Source organism: Scardinius erythrophthalmus (assembly GCF_964197995.2).
Source record: "Scardinius erythrophthalmus genome assembly, chromosome: 1".
Taxonomy (NCBI): domain Eukaryota; kingdom Metazoa; phylum Chordata; class Actinopteri; order Cypriniformes; family Leuciscidae; genus Scardinius; species Scardinius erythrophthalmus.
The window spans coordinates 52,450,610-52,472,700 of record NC_138221.1 but is presented as its reverse complement, the minus strand read 5'-3'; the positions used below and the strand labels follow the sequence as shown (position 1 = coordinate 52,472,700).

Below are 22,091 nucleotides of genomic sequence, written 5' to 3'. Positions count from 1 at the left end.
TGTTGTTCTGGTCTGGTATTTAAGGCGAGGGAATAGAACACACTTTGGGACTCTTTACCAGGATCATCCTCCATAGTGATGTTTCAGTGCTTTTCAGTTGGAAAGCCCTGACACATTACTGTGTCTTTGTCAGGAAAACATTACTTACTTTTAGAGTCATCTTTGAGTAAATGATGTTATGTATTTTCTGAATTGGCTTTTAATAATTTACTTCTGTAATTGGCATGATACATTTTTACCTGACAAATAAATGTTACATCTTGAATTATTCTGAAGTTTTAGAAATCATTCATTTTAGTAGATTAATGTGTAGTCTGGTGTTTCCGCAAATCTCTGTCCAGGGTAGATCAAACTGAAGGCACTTTGAATGGACCATGGGGCACATCTTAGGAAGACCTTCTGATTTCTGATTATCTCCTGACTTAGCATGTTGTACGCTGCAAATATTATAAAAAATTACACCTATGGGTCTGTAGTGCGCAGCTGCATAGGGTAAAATATTTGCACTTCACCCTCTTTCAGGACTGGCTAGTTTGTGATCGTGAGCGCGCAGTCGCGATGTGACGTCTCAAAGCGACACTAGGTCCATAATGAACGAATATTGAAAGTATGGAATAATCAGAATAATCAAAGATCTAAATTAATTCATAATCAATATTTATGATTATTTTCTAATCAGAAATACAATCTAAATTTGATTATCATTTGAAATTGGAGTCAGATTACGCATAGAGCTAAAGTAATACTAAAAGTTCCAATAAATTAAGTGAACTTCACTGGAGCGCTGAAAAGACATACACGCTTTAAACCTTCGCCAGGCCGTTGGATTCCGTCATTGGGCCAATGGGTGGTCCTTACAACAGTGAAGACTGTGTTGCCAAAACGCGTAGATCTACTTTTAACTGCATTTAATGATTTAAGCCAGATCATTAAACTGTTTACTTTACCACATTATTCTAAATTTACGAAAAAATATAGCAACAACTGAAACCACACGTACGCAAAAAGCACTTACTCTGTACAGCCTTATAAATGTGTTATAAAAGTTATATTTCATCCTAACACGACTATAATTATATTAAAGTATGTTGCATTCATTTTCCATAATTATGTAATCCATATATAAAAATTATATAATAAAATTATGAAATAATACAATTTAATTTCATCTTAAATACATTCCATCATAGAGTTTAAGAGTAAGAAAAGCTGCGTTATAGCCTTCAGCTGCAAGGTTTCTCTGAATAACGCAGATATACGCATATGTACAGCTGGCTAATGAGAGGTCTGTAATCTGGGTCTGTATAAAAGGTGTTTATTGTGAGAACTGGTGAGAATGGCACACTTGGCCTGCAAACAGCGTCAAGTTTGACGAGTTGGACGAAAGGCTGTAAGGAAAGTGTGTGCGGAAAGCTCTTATAAGAGGATGGTTTGGGTGTGTTTTATGCAAATGAATTACCTTGTGCATGTGGCCACTCATTTAGAATACTCCAAATTCCCTAACAATAGAACGATGTTAGAACAAATTCATGTACGAATGTGTTGTGAATTAGGTGGAGATTTTTCATGAGAAGTTCTCCTGTGCGTACAAATGCAAAATAATCCACGCTATTTTTAGGAATTGAGACCTAATGTTCTTCTGCAATATAGGGTATATACTTTTTGTATACACATATAAACAACGCTGATTAATAAACCAACTGACAGAGAAAAAAAAATCCAAAACATGTGAATGAATGTTTATCGGACAGTACAGTATGACAGTACTGCAGCTGGATGAAAAAGCTGTGACGCTCCTGATATTTGCCAGAGTCATACTGGCTTCTGTGTGTGTCAGCGCACTGTTTAATCCTGTTTAATCCTAGCCTCCGCTCTTTTGTTTTGGTCATATTTCATAACTGAGCTCCGTCATGTTGTCTCACGAGAAGATAAAAAATCTGTCACTCTCGACTCAAGATTGAAGATCACAGCTGTGAGTTATGACTGAAGTGGGAATTCAAGTGTCACTGAAAGATTATAAACTTTCAGACCTAAGGCTTCTCGTTAAAAGGGATGACATTTCTCACAATCTTTAGGAGAATGCAAAATCTCAGTCTAACACTTATATCAGCCTTATAGGGGCTTGAGAAACTATTGTAGACTCATTTATTCCAGGCATTAATCGGCAAACTAATAGGCCATAGACCATTACATGTATTCTGGTAACGATTTTATTTCAACATGTGAAATAGTGGGAAAAATGAAAAGCTCTCTTAGTCATAAAGCCTTCCAGCTCTCAGAAGTACTTATTTAGAATTTTACAACCCTCTTTCATAATAGGCCCCCTGGTGTGACAGGAATTTAGGACCTCGTAGAGATTACAAGCTTCTGTAGGATCTTTATTGCTAATTTTGCAGTTATTTACGGAACAATGTCTTTCATTAACTGGCATTGTGTAAATTCTCCACAAAGTGACACTTTTCACAATAAATGTGTAATTTTGCGCTATAAAAATCAATGAAAAGCTGTTGGCTCTGAGCCTTTCCTACACGAATGCATCTTGTACATACAGCAAAAAAGACAATGCAAGGCTCAACCTCATTAAGCGAAGCGGATCGAATGAGTCAAGATGTTCTTTGTATAAACCACATGACAACTGGGATCACTTGCTTGAACCGTAATTGAAACGATTCAACACAAGTGCATCAATGACATTGTGTATTTACACAATTTTATTCACAGTTAAACAGACAGCTCTCCATTTTGTCCAAGAAGGCTAATTTTATTTCATCTAGACAGGTCAATAGTAAGCATTTGTCTTCAAATAATTTCTTATCACTTTTAAACATCTCAAAGGAGCTTTACTTGAATGCAAACTAGGAGAATCAGGCCACTGCTATCTATATACAGACCTAGAGGAATGTGTAATAACCACTTCCGTCTGAAAACACCTTGCAAGTTTTTCTCTAGGGGAGTTCAGAGGTAGAATTAATGTGCTGCTGTGGAAAATCTTAGCATGAAGAGGCAATTAAGTCGGCCCTTGCATAAAATACAGACAAATTATGCTTTGGCAACAGCAAAAGATAAGTATCAAGGACAAACATGGTGGAATCGAACTCTGATACCATCCGAAAAGCCATGTGCATCATAGAGTATGAGTTTGAATTTGAACGTAAGATGGAAGAGTCCTTTGGGACTGAAATTAGACGTGGTGGTGGATGAATTAATTGCTTGACTCAGATGAGTTGATTAAGGAAGCACAGAAATGTAGAGGGTAATTAATAGTGGACGATGAGCTGTTTGCATTCCTCCCAAAACACCCACAGATACACATCTAGTGCCAGTTAGATTTCCACGCCTGTAATGAGTGCAGAAACGGAGACCCAGGTGTCAGGGACAGTTTTTGAATGCAATCAACAAACTTGTGTTTCTCTGCATGTGTGCCAACAGAATGAGGGAATAGCAGTGAGTTGAAGAGAGGGAAATAGTGAGACGAACAATGGATTGAACAAAGGAGCGGGTGTGCACATATTGTGAGAAAGAATAACAGATTATCTGTGCACTGTTTGTGAATTTTGAAAGGAAAGGTAATAGGAGAAGGAGAGAATATTTGTCTTCGCATGTGTTTACTCACCACATTGCTCTCATGCACCTCTGGATTCATGGTGAGCTGCACCACAAACCAGGTGGCATTTCGCAGGATAAATGCCGTAATCAGGTTCCAGTGGATGATATTTCTCAGACACCGGATACTCCTGAGAATGGAGGGGAAGGAAAGATGGAGGAGGCGAAAGATGGAAAGAAAGAGTTAAGATGTTAGATGAAAAACACTCTTCTTATCAAGGCTTTTAGTTGTCTTTTTCACAGGGTGTGAATACACTCGCAGCTTGACTTCATTTTGTTGTATTGGTAGATCCACTGTGTCGTTGAGTTTTCTCAGCATGCAGTCCCATCAGAGCACATTATGTTTATCTTTAAATGGCACACCGACTGTGTGAAGCGGTTGCATCTTCAAGTACGCAGAGTTTATATTCAGAACTCGTATGATGTATACAAAGGGAGTCAATTGATTAAAAACCGACTGACTTAATGACTGACTTTCTTATATGTAGCACAAAAGACGTATTTTGAAAAATGTTGCTAACAAAACAGTTTTGGTGACCATTGACCATATTCTCTCAAAATATTTTCTTTTATGTTCCACAGAGGATAGAAAATCATACCAGTTTGGTAAATAATGACCAAAGTTGAATTTTTTCTCAACAATTCACAGTGAAATGTGTTGTTTTCCCATCGTCATTCTTTTCGTTTGCTTCACATCCATTCGAATTTTGTTGTCAGGGTGATAAAAGCAAAGAAACATGGTTTGGTACTGAAAACAATATTAAACATTGTGCCTAACAGTCCTTCTTTGTGTGTTTTTTTACTGCAGAAAATGTCTCAGGAGAAACATTTGGATCAGGCTGCTGCTTTGAAAAGCTACACTCCAACATTTCAGCATTTTACAACATGTTTCCTGGTTCTGAAAGGCTTCAGCAGACAGAAGAAGCTGCTCTTATAAGCAACACACTAAACTGACAGTCAGGATAGTGTTTTAAAGAATTTACAAATTTAAAGCAGGTCAAGAAGTTGAAGGCTAACTCAATGCACTTTGAGTGAACTTGGCTTTCAGACTGACGACCCAGATTTGTGTCATCAAGCGTTGAAAGGTTTTGCCCTAATGGAAATCACAGCATAAACACAGTCAGAAAGGCTAAAGAATATTTTATGCACACAATTCTTTGTTATCATGTTGTATTTCGTCATGTGTGCTGGTATAGAACAGCATCAAGATTCATTTCTCTGTAAGCTTCTATTTTTACAAACACATTTGCTTACAAATTTTATCTGATGTTTTGTTTTACCTTTGCCTTAAAACTGAGAGAGAATTTGTTATTAAATTACCTTTATTTAGCTTCAGGACTGTTTATGTGATATGTGACATCTATTGAGGTGTCATACTGCTATTTTTTATGAGGGGACTTCAGTGCCAGTTTTGGCTCAACTTTGTGCCTAAGTAAGATAAAACATGATAAAAAAAATAAAATAAAAATAAAAACAAAACTTTTAATAGTTAGAAGTCAGATGTGTTGGTCAAGTTTTCGATTAGAATGCAAGAAGACTAGGGTTCAAAACCCGACCAAACATTTCCTGAAATAGATGAATCAAAATCGCATCTGATCTTGACATTCAGTGATCCTCATGCATTTTTATTCTTTCACAGCGTGTGTTGTAATTTACCCTTTTTTCTGCTTCTTTCTCTTATTATAGTTATTGCATACATAACAGAAGTGGGATTCAGAGGTCAACTTGCTTGTGATATCAGCTTCAGGCTGGAGCCGGTATTTACGAATGACCAAAGACCAACACTGACCTCCAAATCAAAGCTGTCATCATTATTAGATAAGCAGCAAAACTTCCCAGATCAGAAGAATAAAAGAATAACTTACATAAGGACGAGAATTTATGAGTAAGTTTCTCACTGCCACAAACGAACACCAAGTGGAACGAAAATTAATAGAACATTCGGTTTTAATCATCTACGAATCATGTATTTTTAAAAATGTAACTCTCACAGCAAAGGGCAGACGGGTCATAATGATCACATGTGACATATTACCAGTTCATACGGAAAATGGGCTGATGTTCTCCATGCATGTAGAAAGTTGAGTTATGCCAGATGAAATGTACCCTGAAACATGAGGGTTTATTCCTTATCCTTTCTCTGGAAATGTTAACCTGTTAAGGGTTATTAAGGGATGATAAATAGACACATGGCATTGATTTTACATCACTTATTTAAACCAGTTTATCATATGTCATTGATTAGTTTAAGTTCCATTGGCTGCTGAAATGTTTATGCTCATAAGAGCTGATCTTTCACTCTCTCTATGAACTTCTGACCTCTTTTCCAATTAATTCTGACAGCTCGAAGGAAACAAATGTAAAACAGAGAGATGGGAGATTTTGTTGAATTGACCTCAACCAATCAAAAATGTGTCATTTTCATGTTGTCTCCGACCAATAACATTTCCTGTCAATTAAAAAAGAAATGGGAGTTTCAATTAGGCTGTGATGAAGTCTATAAAAGAAATACAAAAAATCGAACATTCTGGAATGCTTATTTTTGCAAATATTAAACTAATGCATTTCACATTCACTACAGATCTATAAACACATTTGAAACACACAAGTCCTATAAACACACAGTTAGCAGTTGCGCATTTGTGTGTCATCTCAGCAGGAAGATGCTAGTCATGGGGAAATTCATTTATTGCAAGGGATGCAAGGAAACAAATTATGACATTGCTCAGCACCAAAGCTTTTATCTCTCTGCCTGTGTAGCTCATTAGCAGATCAAACTTAAAAAGAAAACAACATCAGCATGAGAGGCAAAGACTTTCCTAAACATTCCCTTGCAAAAAGAACATAAGTTTTTAATTAAATGTGCTATAGTCTGCAATTTTATGCTTGAATTGTAGGCAGGTCCAGATGGCGGGCAGTTTCACCTTTTCCAATAGGGGAAAATCTACAGAATGGATTTATAGCATCTTAGCTTTAAGCATCAGGACATTGAAAGACAGACAGATAGAATTGTACTATATTACTGTTTCTACTGTTTTTTTTTGTTTTTTTTTTTTAAATAAATGCAGCCTTGGTGAACATAAGAGACTCCTTTCAGTATACACAAATATTTTTTAATATTTTATATATAGCCCAATTTGATTTCCCATCTGTCACTGATGAATGGGAATGCTAATGGACAGACATCTTTCTCCAGGTATTACAGACCTCCTTGAGATATAAACACCCATTCAGCTGTGATGGTAACATATCAAAGAGATGAGATGTCTTGAAAGTGACATCGGAGAGTGGCTCCATTAGAGGCCTTAAATAAAGATAAAAAGTATCCGTGAATGTTCCTTGTAAAAGCCTCTCTCACACAGACATGGAGTCACCATTCTTTAAGCAGATCCTTTACCCAAACATGAGACGAAAAAACATTTCTCAGCTGGAAGCTCTACCTCAGCTAATTATTTTTTACTGTTTGTCAGATTGCACAGCAAGATCAAAGTACTGAAATGACATTTTTGTTTGAGAAGGGATATAAATAAACTCCCGTCTATCAAAACTATCTGTGATAAACACGGTGAGGAAAAAAAAACACATCTGACATCTGGAGGATGGATGGATGGATTGTGAAAATGATGATGCAATTTTCTTTGTGACAGATGGGAAGGCGTGCATTCTTCTGAATGGTAATCGCCAGCTACAGAGATTTATGAAGAAGAGATGAGATGAGACTTGACGTCTAAACTCAAGTCATCACTGATGTTTTTGTATAGTGCCTCTGATTTATAATTGCATATTAACACTAGAAGTGCCAGAATTCCATAACTACTAGAACTGTCATTTTGACCGCTATATTCCAAACTCTATATCTTTAATGATAAATACCCAATTGAGAGATGAATGCATTTATTGTATTAATATGTCTTTAAAAAACAAAACAACACCAAACTGTACATTTAAACAAGTTTAATTATACATTTATAAATAAATAATATCTGTAGATGATGTCCTGAACAAAATGACGGAGTAGCCCATATTTGTTTACACAGTTCGATCGCGTCGCGCCCACCGACACACACACACACACACACACACACACACACACACACACACACACACACACACACACACACACACACACACACACACACACACACACACACACACACCAACCATATTCCAGTATTGCAATCTTGACATTGCAGCCTGTTCATTATTGCCACAATAAAATATAATAATAAAATAGTCAACCCAACATATAAAAATTCCACTGCTCTGTTTGTCAGTAGGCTACAATTCGTACCATTTTGTGCGTGTGAAGAGGATGATTTTTTTCCGTCGATATTGGAACGTGAGTGAAGTACAAAGCCTATAATAAAGAAATAGTTTACCATCCAAATACATCGCAAATGTTGAAATATTTTGATTCTAATTAGAAAGTTACGTGAGCCTAACGCCGCTTACTTTCACTTTCGCTTATAACGCATTTCATTTTGGCTTGTTTATAGTTATTTTTTCATTCTTGTTCTGTTCTGAATATCATTACATTTAAATGATTTGTTGTTGAATATGTTTAGTGTATTTTTAACCACATTTTATTGTTGTGTATATAGCCTATAATAATACCGCGAAATTCCGAGCGGTCAATATGACCGTCTATGGCCGAAATAGGTAAATATGTTCATTTGTTTTTTTGCCTTATGTGTAATTTATATGAAAAACATTTTAAATGAAAATACAGACACTTTTAGGAAAAGTCAGGTACCAGCAGGATTGTATTTATTTTTTCAACAAAGTTATTGCAGATATAAAATTCAAAACGGTCAAAATGACCGCCATGTCCGTTCTAGTGTTAAAGGTTATCTGACTGAGTGCCAAATGTGCTGTCAAGCTGTCTCATTTCATATCTTTTTTATCTAATTTGATTAGTAATATTACATTTAGAGTTGACAATTTAAAACATTTGTTTAGTGCAATTAATTATAAAAAAAAAAAAAGATAATACAAAGAAGAATCCATTGTATCAAACTTAAAAAAAAAAAAAAAAAAAAATCCGTTTGCTGAAGGCCAGTGAATATTTCAAATGGAAATAAAATGAATCATACATTGGGACTTTTGAATCTTGAATAGTGATTCATATATTGACTGAATACACACACACACACACACACACACACACACACACACACACACACACACACATACATATATATATATATAGTCGACGTAATACGGTAAAATTATACGGTAATTTATTATCTTAATTTTGGGAGCTTTTCTAAGCAAATACTGATATACACAATGTTAATGTTAATGTTGATTTCATATTTTTATACTAAAAGCCCCAACTATTACATTTAAAAGACAAACAAACAAAATTCCCCTCGCATGCCATTCAAAAACAGCCATAGCTACTGAAAACGCTGCATTCCAAAGGTTTTCGCCTCAAGTCTTTATTTGATTTAATTTCCTCCACAGTTAACTGATGGAAGCTTGGCTGAGCTGCAATTGCTAGTGTGATGGATGAATGTAGACAAACAATGGTGGAGGGTGAGGATGACTTTTATCTTGAGGAAAGACGCTGTGAGGCCAGTGTTGTCCTTGTGGAAACAGAAGCTTTGGGCGTTTAGCAGCAGAGTATCTGCTGCTTATGCAGTTCCCTGACCTCGTTCACACAACACTCTGAGCAGCTGCCTCTGACATTACTTTCTCATTAGTTACGGATGAACAAACTGCACACACACACACACACACGCATGCACGCACACACACACACACACGCATGCACGCACACACACACACACACACACACACACACACACACACACACACACACACACACACACACACACACACACACACACACACACACACACACACACACACACACACACACAGTCAGTGTAAATAAACTATGCTGGCTCTAAATGTGGCTCTACTTTTCTGTTAATTAAGTCCTGTTAACATGGTATATTCTTAGAGATGTTTCTGTTAGGATGTGTTTTCCCACACAACAACCAGCTAACAGATCTGACTCTTACTGCATAACTCATTAATTTTACCCCCTGCAGTTTTCAGTTGCTTTATGCCACTTCAAAAAGAGAACAGATTAATGTTTTTCGTGTTTACAACATAAATATCTGTGTAAAAAATATTGTTGATAAAAGAAAATTGTGCTAGTCATTAAAATGTGTTGTTAATTTGTATTTAAATCCATATGCTGTGAAACACACACACTCACACTTCACTTTTTCCCATACAATGACGGTTCATACTAATCACGTAAAAAAAAAAGTAGTGTATATCGCAACCCCTTGGAAAACCAGACTTCAATTTCAAAGTGAAATGTGCAGTGATTGGCGTGCGACAGTTGAAGTTGAATCTGGCAACATTTTACGTTACATTGGTTGTTGCACATACTGTGGCAGTTCGGGAATAAAATGTCCGGTGAGTGGCGCTAAAAGGTTAATATGCTGTCGTGTTTAATGTACCATTTACACTAAACCCTACCCAAAACATAAGGTCATAACATAGTACTTTGCAAGGAACTGTGTAAAAATAAGTTCAATAATTCAATAATCTGCTCCATTAATCATAATTTGTGTGAAAATAAATAAAAATGGTTGGTGTTTTACTGCCACTACTGTTCATTTCAACTGGAAACTGCAGTGAATTGTATGTATAGGTATGTTTTTGGAGTTTTAAATAAACTATACAATTATAAAATGAGCCCATGTTGTTATGTCTAGTGAGCAATAATCTTCTGAAGCCATATAATGGATTTGTTTGATTTAAAAAAATATATATTAAAAGAAAATCGTTGATTTTCTTCCCTGAAACTTCAATCACAGATGCCTTATCAATGCATCACACCATGTCTGACAATATTGGCACTAAAACGGCATTAGTTCATGCATGTGTCAAAAGAGAATGTTTCAAATATTCTCAGACTATGTGAAATGGAGAATGAACTGACTATCGTGTTGTATGTCAAAGAGCTGTGTAAAGACTCACCGTTTGTAAAAAAATAACACCACAAAGGTCTGAAACAACATTGTGATGAGTAAATGATGACACAAATTGTCCTTTTTGTGTGAACTATTTATTATCAGACCAACTCCCTGAAGCTCAGTGACGTTTTTTGCAAGTGACTCTTATCTTCCAATGACCCTCCAGTAGACGTGCACATGGATGTCCACTGTGGCTCTACTGGAGTGTGACTGACCCTGTTTCCCATCCCCCTGTGCTCCAAACAAGCCTCTAAATCCCTGTGAGCCACGCAGGAAAAGGCCACACATGCAATACCAATCCAGCCTACATCATCTGGACATGAACCTCTATTTGATAGCGTATTTGTGTGCAAGACATTTAGTATGAACAGCTGTGTGAAACACCTAAATTATTCATCATTAAACATCAAGCACTGGAAAATCCATTCCTGATCTAAGCGGAAAAAAACAGTGTTATAATATAAAGGACGCAGTTCCTTCTGGATCGATGAGCACAAACAAGAAAAGATGATGAGGTTCGGGATGTAAGATTAGGAAAAAAGAAACAACTAATAGATGCTGGATTTTGCTCTTCATTCAGAAACAATTTATGGTTTCAAAGCTAGCCTGCTATTGATAGCCTCTCCAAAATTGCCTATCCTTCCTTAAATGTTGTTTATGTGACTGGATGGTCAAGAAAAAATATCAAGCAAACTAATTAATAAGATAAATAGTATTCAAAAAAGTAATTGTTATTCTTAGTAAATCCACATAAGTTTAATGTTGTACTTCCTATTGATACAAAGAACCTAGCTTAATGGTTTGTGTACAAAAATAATTTTGATGATGTTCATAAATAACTTGGCTTACTGGGATAGGTGTATGAGTATTCTTTATATAAATAAACAGCCAGTGTTTTAAACTCCAAGTGTTCCATATGTGAGGACATGGATCATGGGCCAGGAACACAAGCCTTCTCCAATTACCACCCAAGCAGTTAATCAGAGCACTATTTTTTGCCATGACAGCTCACAGATTTCACCTTGACATAGTGGAGACTAATTACACCTTTTCCCCCCTAGAGTGTCTTAATAACATGTGTCAAGACCTTCTCACTGTTAGTACTAATATTGGTTGTCAAAAGTAAAGTTTAACTGACTGAGCAAAAGAGGATGAGAAAATTGTGATTGATTTATAAACCAGACATGAACATAGAATATAATTCTTTTAAGCCGCTAATAATTAGAGTGAGTGCCTTAAAATCTCTTCTCATTCTAATTGGCAGGCACTTATTAGAACAAAATCCACTTCTTAAGCTGTCCATTATGCCACACACACACACACACACACACACACACACACACACACACATACACACACACACAGAGAGAGAGAGAGAGAGAGAGAGAGAGAGAGAGAGAGAGAGAGAGAGAGAGAGAGAGAGAGAGAGAGAGAGAGAGAGAGAGAGAGAGAGAGAGAGAGAGAGAGAGAGAGAGAGAGAGAGAGAGAGAGAGAGAAATTAAGCAGATTTTAATCTTGGTATTTTAAAGGAATGTTCATGTCTTGTATGAACAAAACATTTTCACAGGCTAATCAGATCTGAGGAAGAATTGGAATAATTAGGTTAATAAAGCATTAAAGGGGACATATCATGCTAAATCCACTTTTTTAGCCCTTAAATGCATTTTGTTGTATATTTGGAGTGTTTAGAAGTACAGAAAAGTTGAAATTATTCTCTTCAGGTGCTTCGTTGATATCTTTCACTGATTCTTGAGATAAGGGACAAAACATGTCCCCCATCAAAATGTTGCAATTTGCCTTAAAAAACAATAAATTATTTAATTTAAAAGGCTTTAAAAGTTGGATATGAAAGACTTGTGTATGTTTAGACCCTTAGTTTTGTATATATTTATATTATTTCATAGAATTTTATAAAATACCGGCACTGCACTATGAAAGCCCATGCAAATGAACTCGTCCTCCATAGAGGTCACAAAATCAAAATGCAAAAAAAAAGTGTTTTAAAATGCCCAAAATGCACAAATATGAATATGAGGTTAATTGGATGGCTTAACCCTCTGAGGTCGACAAACGCGCCGGCACGTTTTGCTGGATTTTCTCCACATTGTAGCACTTTAAACTTAAATTTCTCCGTCATTTATGGTCATACAGAAAAAATAAATATAAAAAAAGAATCTGTGGTATTTCTACTTTTGTATGTGTCCACTTCCAATCAAATCAAAACATTGTGCTTTTGTAAAATAAAGAAAATAAACAGTGTGTGCGTTCTGCCTCTCCGTCGCGGTGAACTTTTTTTTCTTGAGCACGTCTATAAACTGAAACAAAACTCAGCGAATACTTGTTACACATTTATGAGCCATACACCTTTATAAACATTTAAGTGTGTACTTTTAAATGATCGGATTCAAAACGAAAACAAATATTCTCTGTTTAAGTAATTTGTATAAAACCAACAAGATTTCCAGCTTCTCAAACGCTTCCTAATTATTTTTAATTCGGCCACGCCCACTCGCGCAAAAGATATTCACATGCAAATCTCCACATGGAACGCGATCGCCCTCATTACCTCAACAACAAAACACTTCACTTCACTTTTCGTCGAGTTTGAAAGACGTGCCTGAGCTTACATTGGATTTACATCAGAAGAAGAAGAACGATATTTGAAGACAAGAAAGATAAGGTAAGAAATTCTTACATATTAGTTTGCTATTGTTGCATAAATTTCACATTGCAGTTGAACTGTTGCTAGATATATGGTGAATATTATAATATTTAGACCCGTGTTTACTGTTACTGTGTTTGTGGATATCTGCTCAAACGTAGATAGGCTATGTATATGGTAGGCCTAACCATAATGTTTTATATTTGATCGCAATTGCGTTTTAATGTATCATATTTTTGATCGCGATCGCGTTTTAATGTATCATATTTTTGATCGCGATCGCGTTTGAATGTATCATATTTTGGAAAAGCAAAACGCTCCAAACGGCTTCATGTTTTTACTATTATCTCATTTCATATCATCATAACGAATGGAAACATTTGAAGTAACATGATAATCAATATATTTTTCTCTAGCTTAGTTGTTACTGAAATCTTTTTGAAAAAATATATATAGGCTGCTATATTGTTATTATTTTATGCAGCACTGCGCATAGCCTATACCTACAAGGCACAACAAACCTGGTGTTCATTATATATTGTTGGAAACATTTGTGTGAGTGTGTGTGTGTATTCTGTGAATTTTAAAAAGCAATTTTAACAAGAAAAATCTAAAATGTATTCCCAAAATCGTGCAGGCCTTTCTCTTGATATCAGTATGTTCACTTTTTTTTTTTCAGGGCCCAGATGCCACTGAGTCCTGCTGACTTAAACATTCACAGTACATGTCTCTGTACATGAACATGGTAAAGTGAAAATCAAACACCTTAGAAAATGAAAGGTATGTACAATGTTTTTAGGAATGGCACAAAGGTCTCTTTCTTCAATAAGTGCTTTTTTGTTGTGTATCTTTAGATTATGTTGTGTTGTAAATAAATCCAAACAATTTTAAAAGCCATTCTTTTTTAAATCTCCTCATTCTTTGTGCAAGGTTGGTCAGAATGATGGGCCCTGATAAGCTCCTAATAGGGCCATTAGGGAGGTTCTTTGTCTTTCTCAGGTGTGGAAAGCTTTCATATTAATGAGGTGATCCGCCCCTTCGCATATTGCTTTCTAACACAAAACACGTCGTAAAATTTTTAAATCAATATATTGTCTTCTCTGAATGAGCAGTCAGGGTGATTCTCACATAGTTTTAGAGCAAATATTCTAGGCTACGTGATACAATTTTCAAAAGTCTTGTGAAGAAATAATCAGTATGGGTTTCATGGCCTTATTTCAGTGAGAATTTATTTTTGTATTTTCACAAACCACGCATAAATGTCATTATCTCAAAACTACAAACTTTTACATACATGCTGCTGATATATTATTGTAGCAGAGTTTGTGCTGAATACAGTGTAATTAGACTTTAGCCATGAAAATGTCACAAGTAACAGAAATAACCACAAATGTCAGAGCATGTCAGAACACCTCCAGGGCCCAGAAAACAGCTCAGACCTCAGAGGGTTAATAAAATATCACAAAATACTTAAAGTGAACATTGCATTATTTTATACATTAACAATAGCCTTTCAAAATCTGTCATCAATTCATGTCAACTCCGTCAGAAATGTTTCAAATTCTAAATAAATCAGGCATATTTTGGTCAACTTAACCCTGAGGACCCCCTTTGACTTCTATCTGTTGATGAATGCAGCAGTCCAACACATGGTCTCGTAAGTTTACTTTTTTATATATATATTCAGCAAACAAGTTGAAATCCCTGTGGTCACAGCTTTTATGTGTCAACACTGTCTTCAAAGTAGGGATGATTTCAATCAAGAATTTTGAAATAAAAATTGGTAGTTTTGTTTAGTTTAATGGCAGCTGGCAACTGAGGAAAATAAAAATGGCTACCATTTATTAGACGTGATTAAGTTGAAAAAACATGTTGTTTTGTCAACTCCGTCAGATGTCAACTCTGTCAGATATTTTGTCTGACGGTGTTGACATGTAAGCTGACGGAGTGGAAAAGTGCTTCCAAGGACTCATTAAGTAATGTATAACAACTACATAACATGATAATATGATCTAAGTATACATGTTGATTGACTTAAAATATCTTAATATACCCAAATGCCACATAATAACTTTAATAAAAAAGTATTTTTAGTTAGCTCTCAGCCTATTGTGTCCTCTTGCAAATCATTTGTTAGATTTACATTTTAGTTCAAATATACACTGAACAAAATTATTAACGCAACACTTTTGTTTTTGCCCCCATTTTTCATGAGCTGAACTCAAAGATCTAAGACTTTTTCTATGTACACAAAAGGCCTATTTCTCTCAAATATTGTTCACAAATCTGTGTTAGTGAGCACTTCTCCTTTGCGGAGATAATCCATTCACCTCACAGGTGTGGCATATCAAGATGCTGATTAGACAGCACGTTTATTGCACAGGTGTGCCTTAGACTGGCCACAATAAAAGGCCACTCTAAGGCCTTGTCCACATGGACACGGGTATTTTTATAACCGTGACTTTTTTTTTTTACGCGGTTCGGCCGTTCGTCCACACGGAAACACAGTATCAGGTCACTGAAACCGAACATTTTTGAAAACCCCTGCCGGGGTGAGGATTTTCAGAAACGCCGGTTGCAGTGTTGTGTGTAGACAGTAAAACTGGGGTTTTTTCTTCAGATTCAGGCTTCTGATTGGTCAACGTGGCTTTACGATTAGGGTTATATCGCCGCCTGCTGGTGTGGCATGCTCTTGACAGTGCTTGATAGCGTGTTTTTGCGTTTTCATTTAGGCGGACATTTCTTTTAAACAGAGTATGTGTGGACGGGATTTTTTTTTTAAAACACAGGAGGAAAAACTCCCGTTATAAAAATACCCCTGTCCGTGTGGACTAGGCCTAAAATGTGCAGTTTTATCACAAAGCACAATGCCACAGATATTGCAAGTTTTGAGGGAGCGTGCAATTGGCATGCTGACAGCAGTAATGTCCACCAGGGCTGTTGCCTGTGAATTGAATGTTCATTTCTCTACCATTAACCGTAGAGAATTATAGAGAATTTAGCAGTACATCCAACCGGCCTCACAACCGCAGACCACGTATAACTACACCAGCCCAGGACCTCCACATCCAGCATCTTCACCTCCATGATCTTCTGAGACCGGCCACCCAGACAGCTGCTGCAACAATCGGTTTTCATAACCAAAGAATTTCTGCACAAACTGTCAGAAACCGTCTCAGGAAAGCTCATCTGTATGCTCGTTGTCCTCATCGGGGTCTCGACCTGACTGCAGTCCGCGTTGTAACCGACTTGAGTGGGCAAGAGCTCATATTCGATGGCATCTGGCACTTTGGAGAGGTGTTCTCTTCACGGGTGAATCCTGATTTTCACTGTACAGGGCAGATGGCAGACAGCATTGTATGGCATTGTGTGGGTGAGCGGTTTGCTGATGTCAACGTTGTGGATCGAGTGGCCCATGGTGGCGGTGGGTTATGGTATGGGCAGGTGTATGTTATGGACAACGAACACAGGTGCATTTTATTGATGGCATTTTGAATGCACAGAGATACCGTGACGAGATCCTGAGGCCCATTGTTATGCCATTCATCCACGACCATCACCTCATGTTGCAGCATGATAACGCACGGCCCCATGTTGCAAGGGTCTGTACACAATTCCTGGAAGCTGAAAACATCCAAGTTCTTGCATGTCCAGCATAGTTACTGGACATGTCACCCATTGAGCATGTTTGGGATGCTCTGGATCGCGTATACGACAGCGTGTTCCAGGTCCTGCCAATATCCAGCAACTTCACACAGCCATTGAAGAGGAGTGGACAAACACTCCACATGCCACAATCAACAACCTGATCAACTCTATGCGAAGGAGATGTTGCACTTCGTGAAGCAAATGGTGGTCACACCAGATACTGACTGGTTTTCAGACCCCCTCAATACAGTAAAACTGCACATTTTAGATAAATCGGGCCGATATTTGCGGGTTTGACGTGTATTGGCATCGGCCGATACGCGGCTGCTGCGTTCGCCGATAGTTTTTTCCCGGCATTATTTACAGACAGGCGTCCGTGGGCAGCTCTGTGTTGCTGGAGACGCTGCAGTTCACGCACAGCCCATGCACTGCCCCTCCCACACTAGCAGAGTGCTGGAAGCCTCTTCAAAACAATGGCAAGTTTTAAACTTTCAAAGCATCTTTTAACTGTTTGACTTAGCTGAAATATTGACATACACTTTAAAAGTGGAAACACGTTGCTCTATATGTGCGTGCAACTAAGCAAGTTTGTGGGTCCAAATGGAAAACGCGAATGCCTCATCTATAAAACTGCTTGTCATTGTATTTAGGGAGCTGCAAATAGCTAAGTTTGAGGCTATCCATATGCATACGGCAGCTGTTACGAACACTGGTCATAGGATTAAATAATGCCGACGTTGTTCCGTGATATTTGTGGGAGTTTTATTCAGCGACCACCTGGCTGAGGTTTGGACGTGTGATCATAAAAGCAGCGACGCGGTTGCGACACATCGCGCTCGTTTGTCCAGGCGCTCCTATGCCGTGGTGAGATGAAAACATCGAAACTTTTTAGGGCCTGTTCACATATCGCGTCTTTTGCGTGCTCAAGTTCGTTATTTCAAATGTAGGCGCGCGGTATGCACGCTCATTATGGAAGCGACGGGCTCGTTTTTTCCAAGCGCGTTCGCGCCGCATCGATATAAAAACATCTCAACTTTTCAGAATGCCGCAAGCGTGGTGGAATAATACGACAACATCGAAAGATCGGCCGAACAGCTGATCATAGCTGGACAGGGCGGGTTTTTATTTCTCATCTCCATAAATATATTCGTAAAGGGCAGGAAATAAATTAGTCCTTCTTCCTCCATGTCATCATGGAGAGCGCAGTTCATGGCTGCATAGCAACGACAGACGTTTATTATGCTGCTTGCTTGTTGCTACTGTGTGCAATAGTGTAATTATTTTATTCATGCTTAAATATTTATTTTCAGAATTTACTTAAAGAATTTGAATTATGCTTATTATTTATTTTCAATAATTTTAGCACTGAACTTTTTTTTACTTGTTCTACCTCACATGTTTTTAATATTTGTCAAATATTGTTTTTTTTTTAGTTCAATAAATGTTCCTTATTTTTATTTGAGACTTGTAACATTTGTTATCATCATTGTGTCATTTTTATGATTTAAATTGAGTGAGCAAAAGCAGTATCGGCTCCAAATATCGGCCCAAGAAAATCGGCACCCCGTATCGGTCATCGGCTAAGGCTGATGAAAAAAAATCGGTATCGGCACTAAAAAATCCATATCGGTTAGTGGCCTTTTATTTTGGCCAGCCTTAGGCACACCTGTGCAATAATCATGCTGTCTAATCAGCATCTTGATATGCCACACCTGTGAAGTGGATGGATTATCTCCGCAAAGGAGAAGTGCTCACTAACACAGATTTAGACAGATTTCTGAACAATATTTGAGAGAAATAGGCCTTTTGTGTACATAGAAAAAGTCTTAGATCTTTGAGTTCAGATCATGAAGAATGGGGGCAAAAACAAACGTGTTGTTCAGTATAGATGACCAACAGAGGACCTCCAGATACATTTGCTTTTTTCTTTTGATACCAGGAACATTTTGACATTTTCATGTGTGCCAAGATCCTGACACCAGGTACTCTTTGTATGAAGTTTGATACCCTTTCCCTTGATACTCTCTCCCTTTGCCATGTCAAAACTAGGTAAATATCTTTAATCAGTTTTATTCTCGATTAGTTTGTCAACACCGTCATTTGTGTGTCAACACCGTCATTTGTGTGTCAACACCGTAAGATGGAGGTTTTTCATTTTTATATAAAAAGGTATGTTTCTTTTGTTCGATTAAGTGTGTTCATACATTAAAACACCAACTTATCTACATGCATCAGTGTCTTGTGCACAAAACCACTGAATGTATATTTTAAAAATTTAAAAATTAGTAAACTAAATGAAGGTAATTTAAAATGGCTAATTCAAAAACAATGTAAAATAATATTAAGAGTGTATACAACGCAATTTATCACTTAACCTTGCTAAGGCACACCATTTCTACACACTTAAAGACTTTACAGTGTTGTTGAATTGATCAAACACACAAAAAAAAAACATTTTCATGTGTCAGACGGAGTTGACAAATGTCAGGTTACTAAGTGAGTAAATGTCAATTTTTATAAAAAGTGGTTAAATAAAAAACCTGTTCCTTTTCATAGTATGATAGATGAGACCCGTGTTTATGAAGATATCCAATTCAAATGAATGTAGTATCGATTTTTTGTTTGTCACTTTTCAAAAGTACTTTTGTCCCTTATCTCAAGAATCAGTGCTTTATATTCTGTTTTGGTCATATTTTTCAACCTGTTCAGATTTTTCTGTTATCTATGACGTTTTGTGAACAATCACGTCACAGTATTTGCAGCGGAACTGCCAAATAAGGACATTGACTTCCAGCCCAACACTTCGAGCGATCCGCCATTATTATTTCTCGCTGCAATTTTGTAGTCCAAGCTAAAAGATGCAGAAGTTACGAGAGGGTAAGTTAAAATGTTCGGTTGTTGGATGTAGTAACCCATACGCTTCATTACACCGTCTAATGTAGATGAACTGCCGCGCTTATGACAGTGCGCATGTTTAACTGAAAGAACGAGCAGAGAGAGAGAGACCCGGTCGCGCGCGCGTTCACTCTCTCTCTTCAGACCCTGGCGAAAGTGTAAACCTTCTCCATACTAGACGCTGTCTTGCTCTCTCTCCCTCGCACATATTAATCAAAATAAATCGACACGGTGGTAAAAGGTCGGAAGACCAAAGTTTCATGTGTAAATACAGTAAGTAACACACCATTGCGATACATCCATATGAAGACGTTCTTCTGCAGGTTCGTCGTCTTCATTTTCATCTCGCTCCGGCTCCGGACTCTGGCTCGAACATGTAAGGCTGGCTGGACAAGTCTTCCGTTGTTGACATTTTGTTAATAACGTGTGAATAAAAAGTTTCTGTGCCGCTATAATCGTATCTCTGCTATTAAACTACAAAAATGGCCGAACGGGGTGGAGTTGAACCTCTACAAACTGGAGAGGGGGCGGGGTATGAAGTGTCTCAATTGTATTTAAAGAGACCGCACCAAAACGAGTTGATGTCAGACGCACACCAGAAAAGGGGTAAAAAGGGGGCCTGTGGAGCTATAATAATGAGGAATTCAGACCCAAGCATTGCAGTTCTGCTTTATATAGACTACAAATGTATGATTTATATGTTAAAAGGAACGATTTAAAAGCATGATATGTCTCCTTTAACTCCTTTCATACCAGTACAACCCCCAAGGACTAAAATGGTCTCCTTAACAATTTGTTTGCACTACCTCAAAGATGGAGGTCAGCAAATCTCTAATTGCTCAAGCCACACTCAGATCACACACAGGGCACGAGTGCTCATGTTGCCAACCATCACTATTGCAGCTGAGGGTGGGGGTAAGGGGGGGTACTCGTGGTGGTGACAAGCTGGCAGTGCTGGTGACAAGTGGCCATAAGTTCTCCCCAGTGGAAACCTGGGAGTGTGCCTGCTGTAACGTTCATGAAACAAACTATTAATATTATGATTGAAATTGAATTTCTACCTCTATGGCTGAAGATATTTGAACTTCAATATGACCTAATCTGCAGTTTAATAATGTTAATATTCAATGTCCAAAGAAATAATACATTTCTAAATTTATTTAATTTGAATAAATCTATATATATATATACGTAATGAAGCAGCGCCAATCAAGATTGGACTGGTGTCAGACGCTTACATGCTGAGGGTGTTCCCCAAAGTGTCGTCATACGAGGCATACGACGCAGACTCAGGGAACAAGGGTTACAGTCGTAACCCGTGTCATTATTCAGCTGAATTTCTTATTCAGCTGAATTTCTGAATTGTTGATTCAGTTCAGTTCAATAACTGTGTTAAGTTCATAAATTATGAAATGAGTTCAATTCAGCAATAAGCAGCCCTACAGAAGACAAAAGTGTCGTTATTCAGTTCGAGTCAGTTCACTGTTGATTCATTTCAATTCAGTTTGGTTTCGCCTAAGTGCAAAAATCACTCCTTAAAACATTTTAATCCCCACTCATTCAATCTCCATGCTTTTTTAAGCATCTCTTCCTTTCACACGCCTCTTACTTCTGAGTCTCTGTAAGGGTCTCGCAATCTTCCGGCTCCTGCTCACGACTGCATGTGTTTTGGTTATTAGTATTCCCTCTGCCTGCACTAATAGGAGTGCATTATCACAGCTGTCTATTCAAGTCCTCCCCCTCATCACTCGCTTCCTATTGATCCACTGCCCCAGGCCTTTTCCGGTTAAGATGTGTCCTTTCAAGAATAATCGCCCGCTCAGAGCGTTTGCTATCAGTCGGGCTCCACAATCAGATCCTCTGCGGCTAGTACTGAGGCGGGTCACAGGCAAAAGCACAGAGTGAGGCAATTTTAAGCCATAAACAAAAACTATAAACTTTCAGGGAGCTAAAGCCTTTCAGGCCGCTCTGCAGGGGGTCAGTGCTAACAAGCCGTGGCCGCTTTGCGCAGGGCCTGCGGCACTAGAGGAACGAGCACCCTAGAGCGTCCTTGAGCCCAAATGGTGTGCAGATGTACTGGTAACATCCCGTGCTGGGGCCCAGTAAGAGCGACCTGTCTGTCCACTCGCACAGAATAGTGGGGGTGCTGGCGAAGTGCCATCGCCTCATACAGCGGCCATGTGCTCCGAGGTCTGCTGACTCTATCCCCCTGCTGACCCTCATTGCGTAAGCATGTACGGAAATAGAAGAGCAGAGGTCCTCCTTATCTAGTGCTGCTTAAAGTA

At 37.8% G+C, this 22,091-nt stretch overlaps 1 protein-coding gene across 1 annotated transcript in view; it reads right to left on the bottom strand.

The window, feature by feature from the left end:
- The window catches only part of crhr1 (corticotropin releasing hormone receptor 1), a 160,003-nt gene that overhangs the window by 22,915 nt on the left and 114,997 nt on the right, over nucleotides 1-22,091 (bottom strand). The window contains exon 7 of the mRNA XM_081386353.1: nucleotides 3,614-3,734. Within this exon, the coding sequence (XP_081242479.1) occupies nucleotides 3,614-3,734 (121 nt within the window). The remainder of the gene's footprint in view (nucleotides 1-3,613; nucleotides 3,735-22,091) is intronic.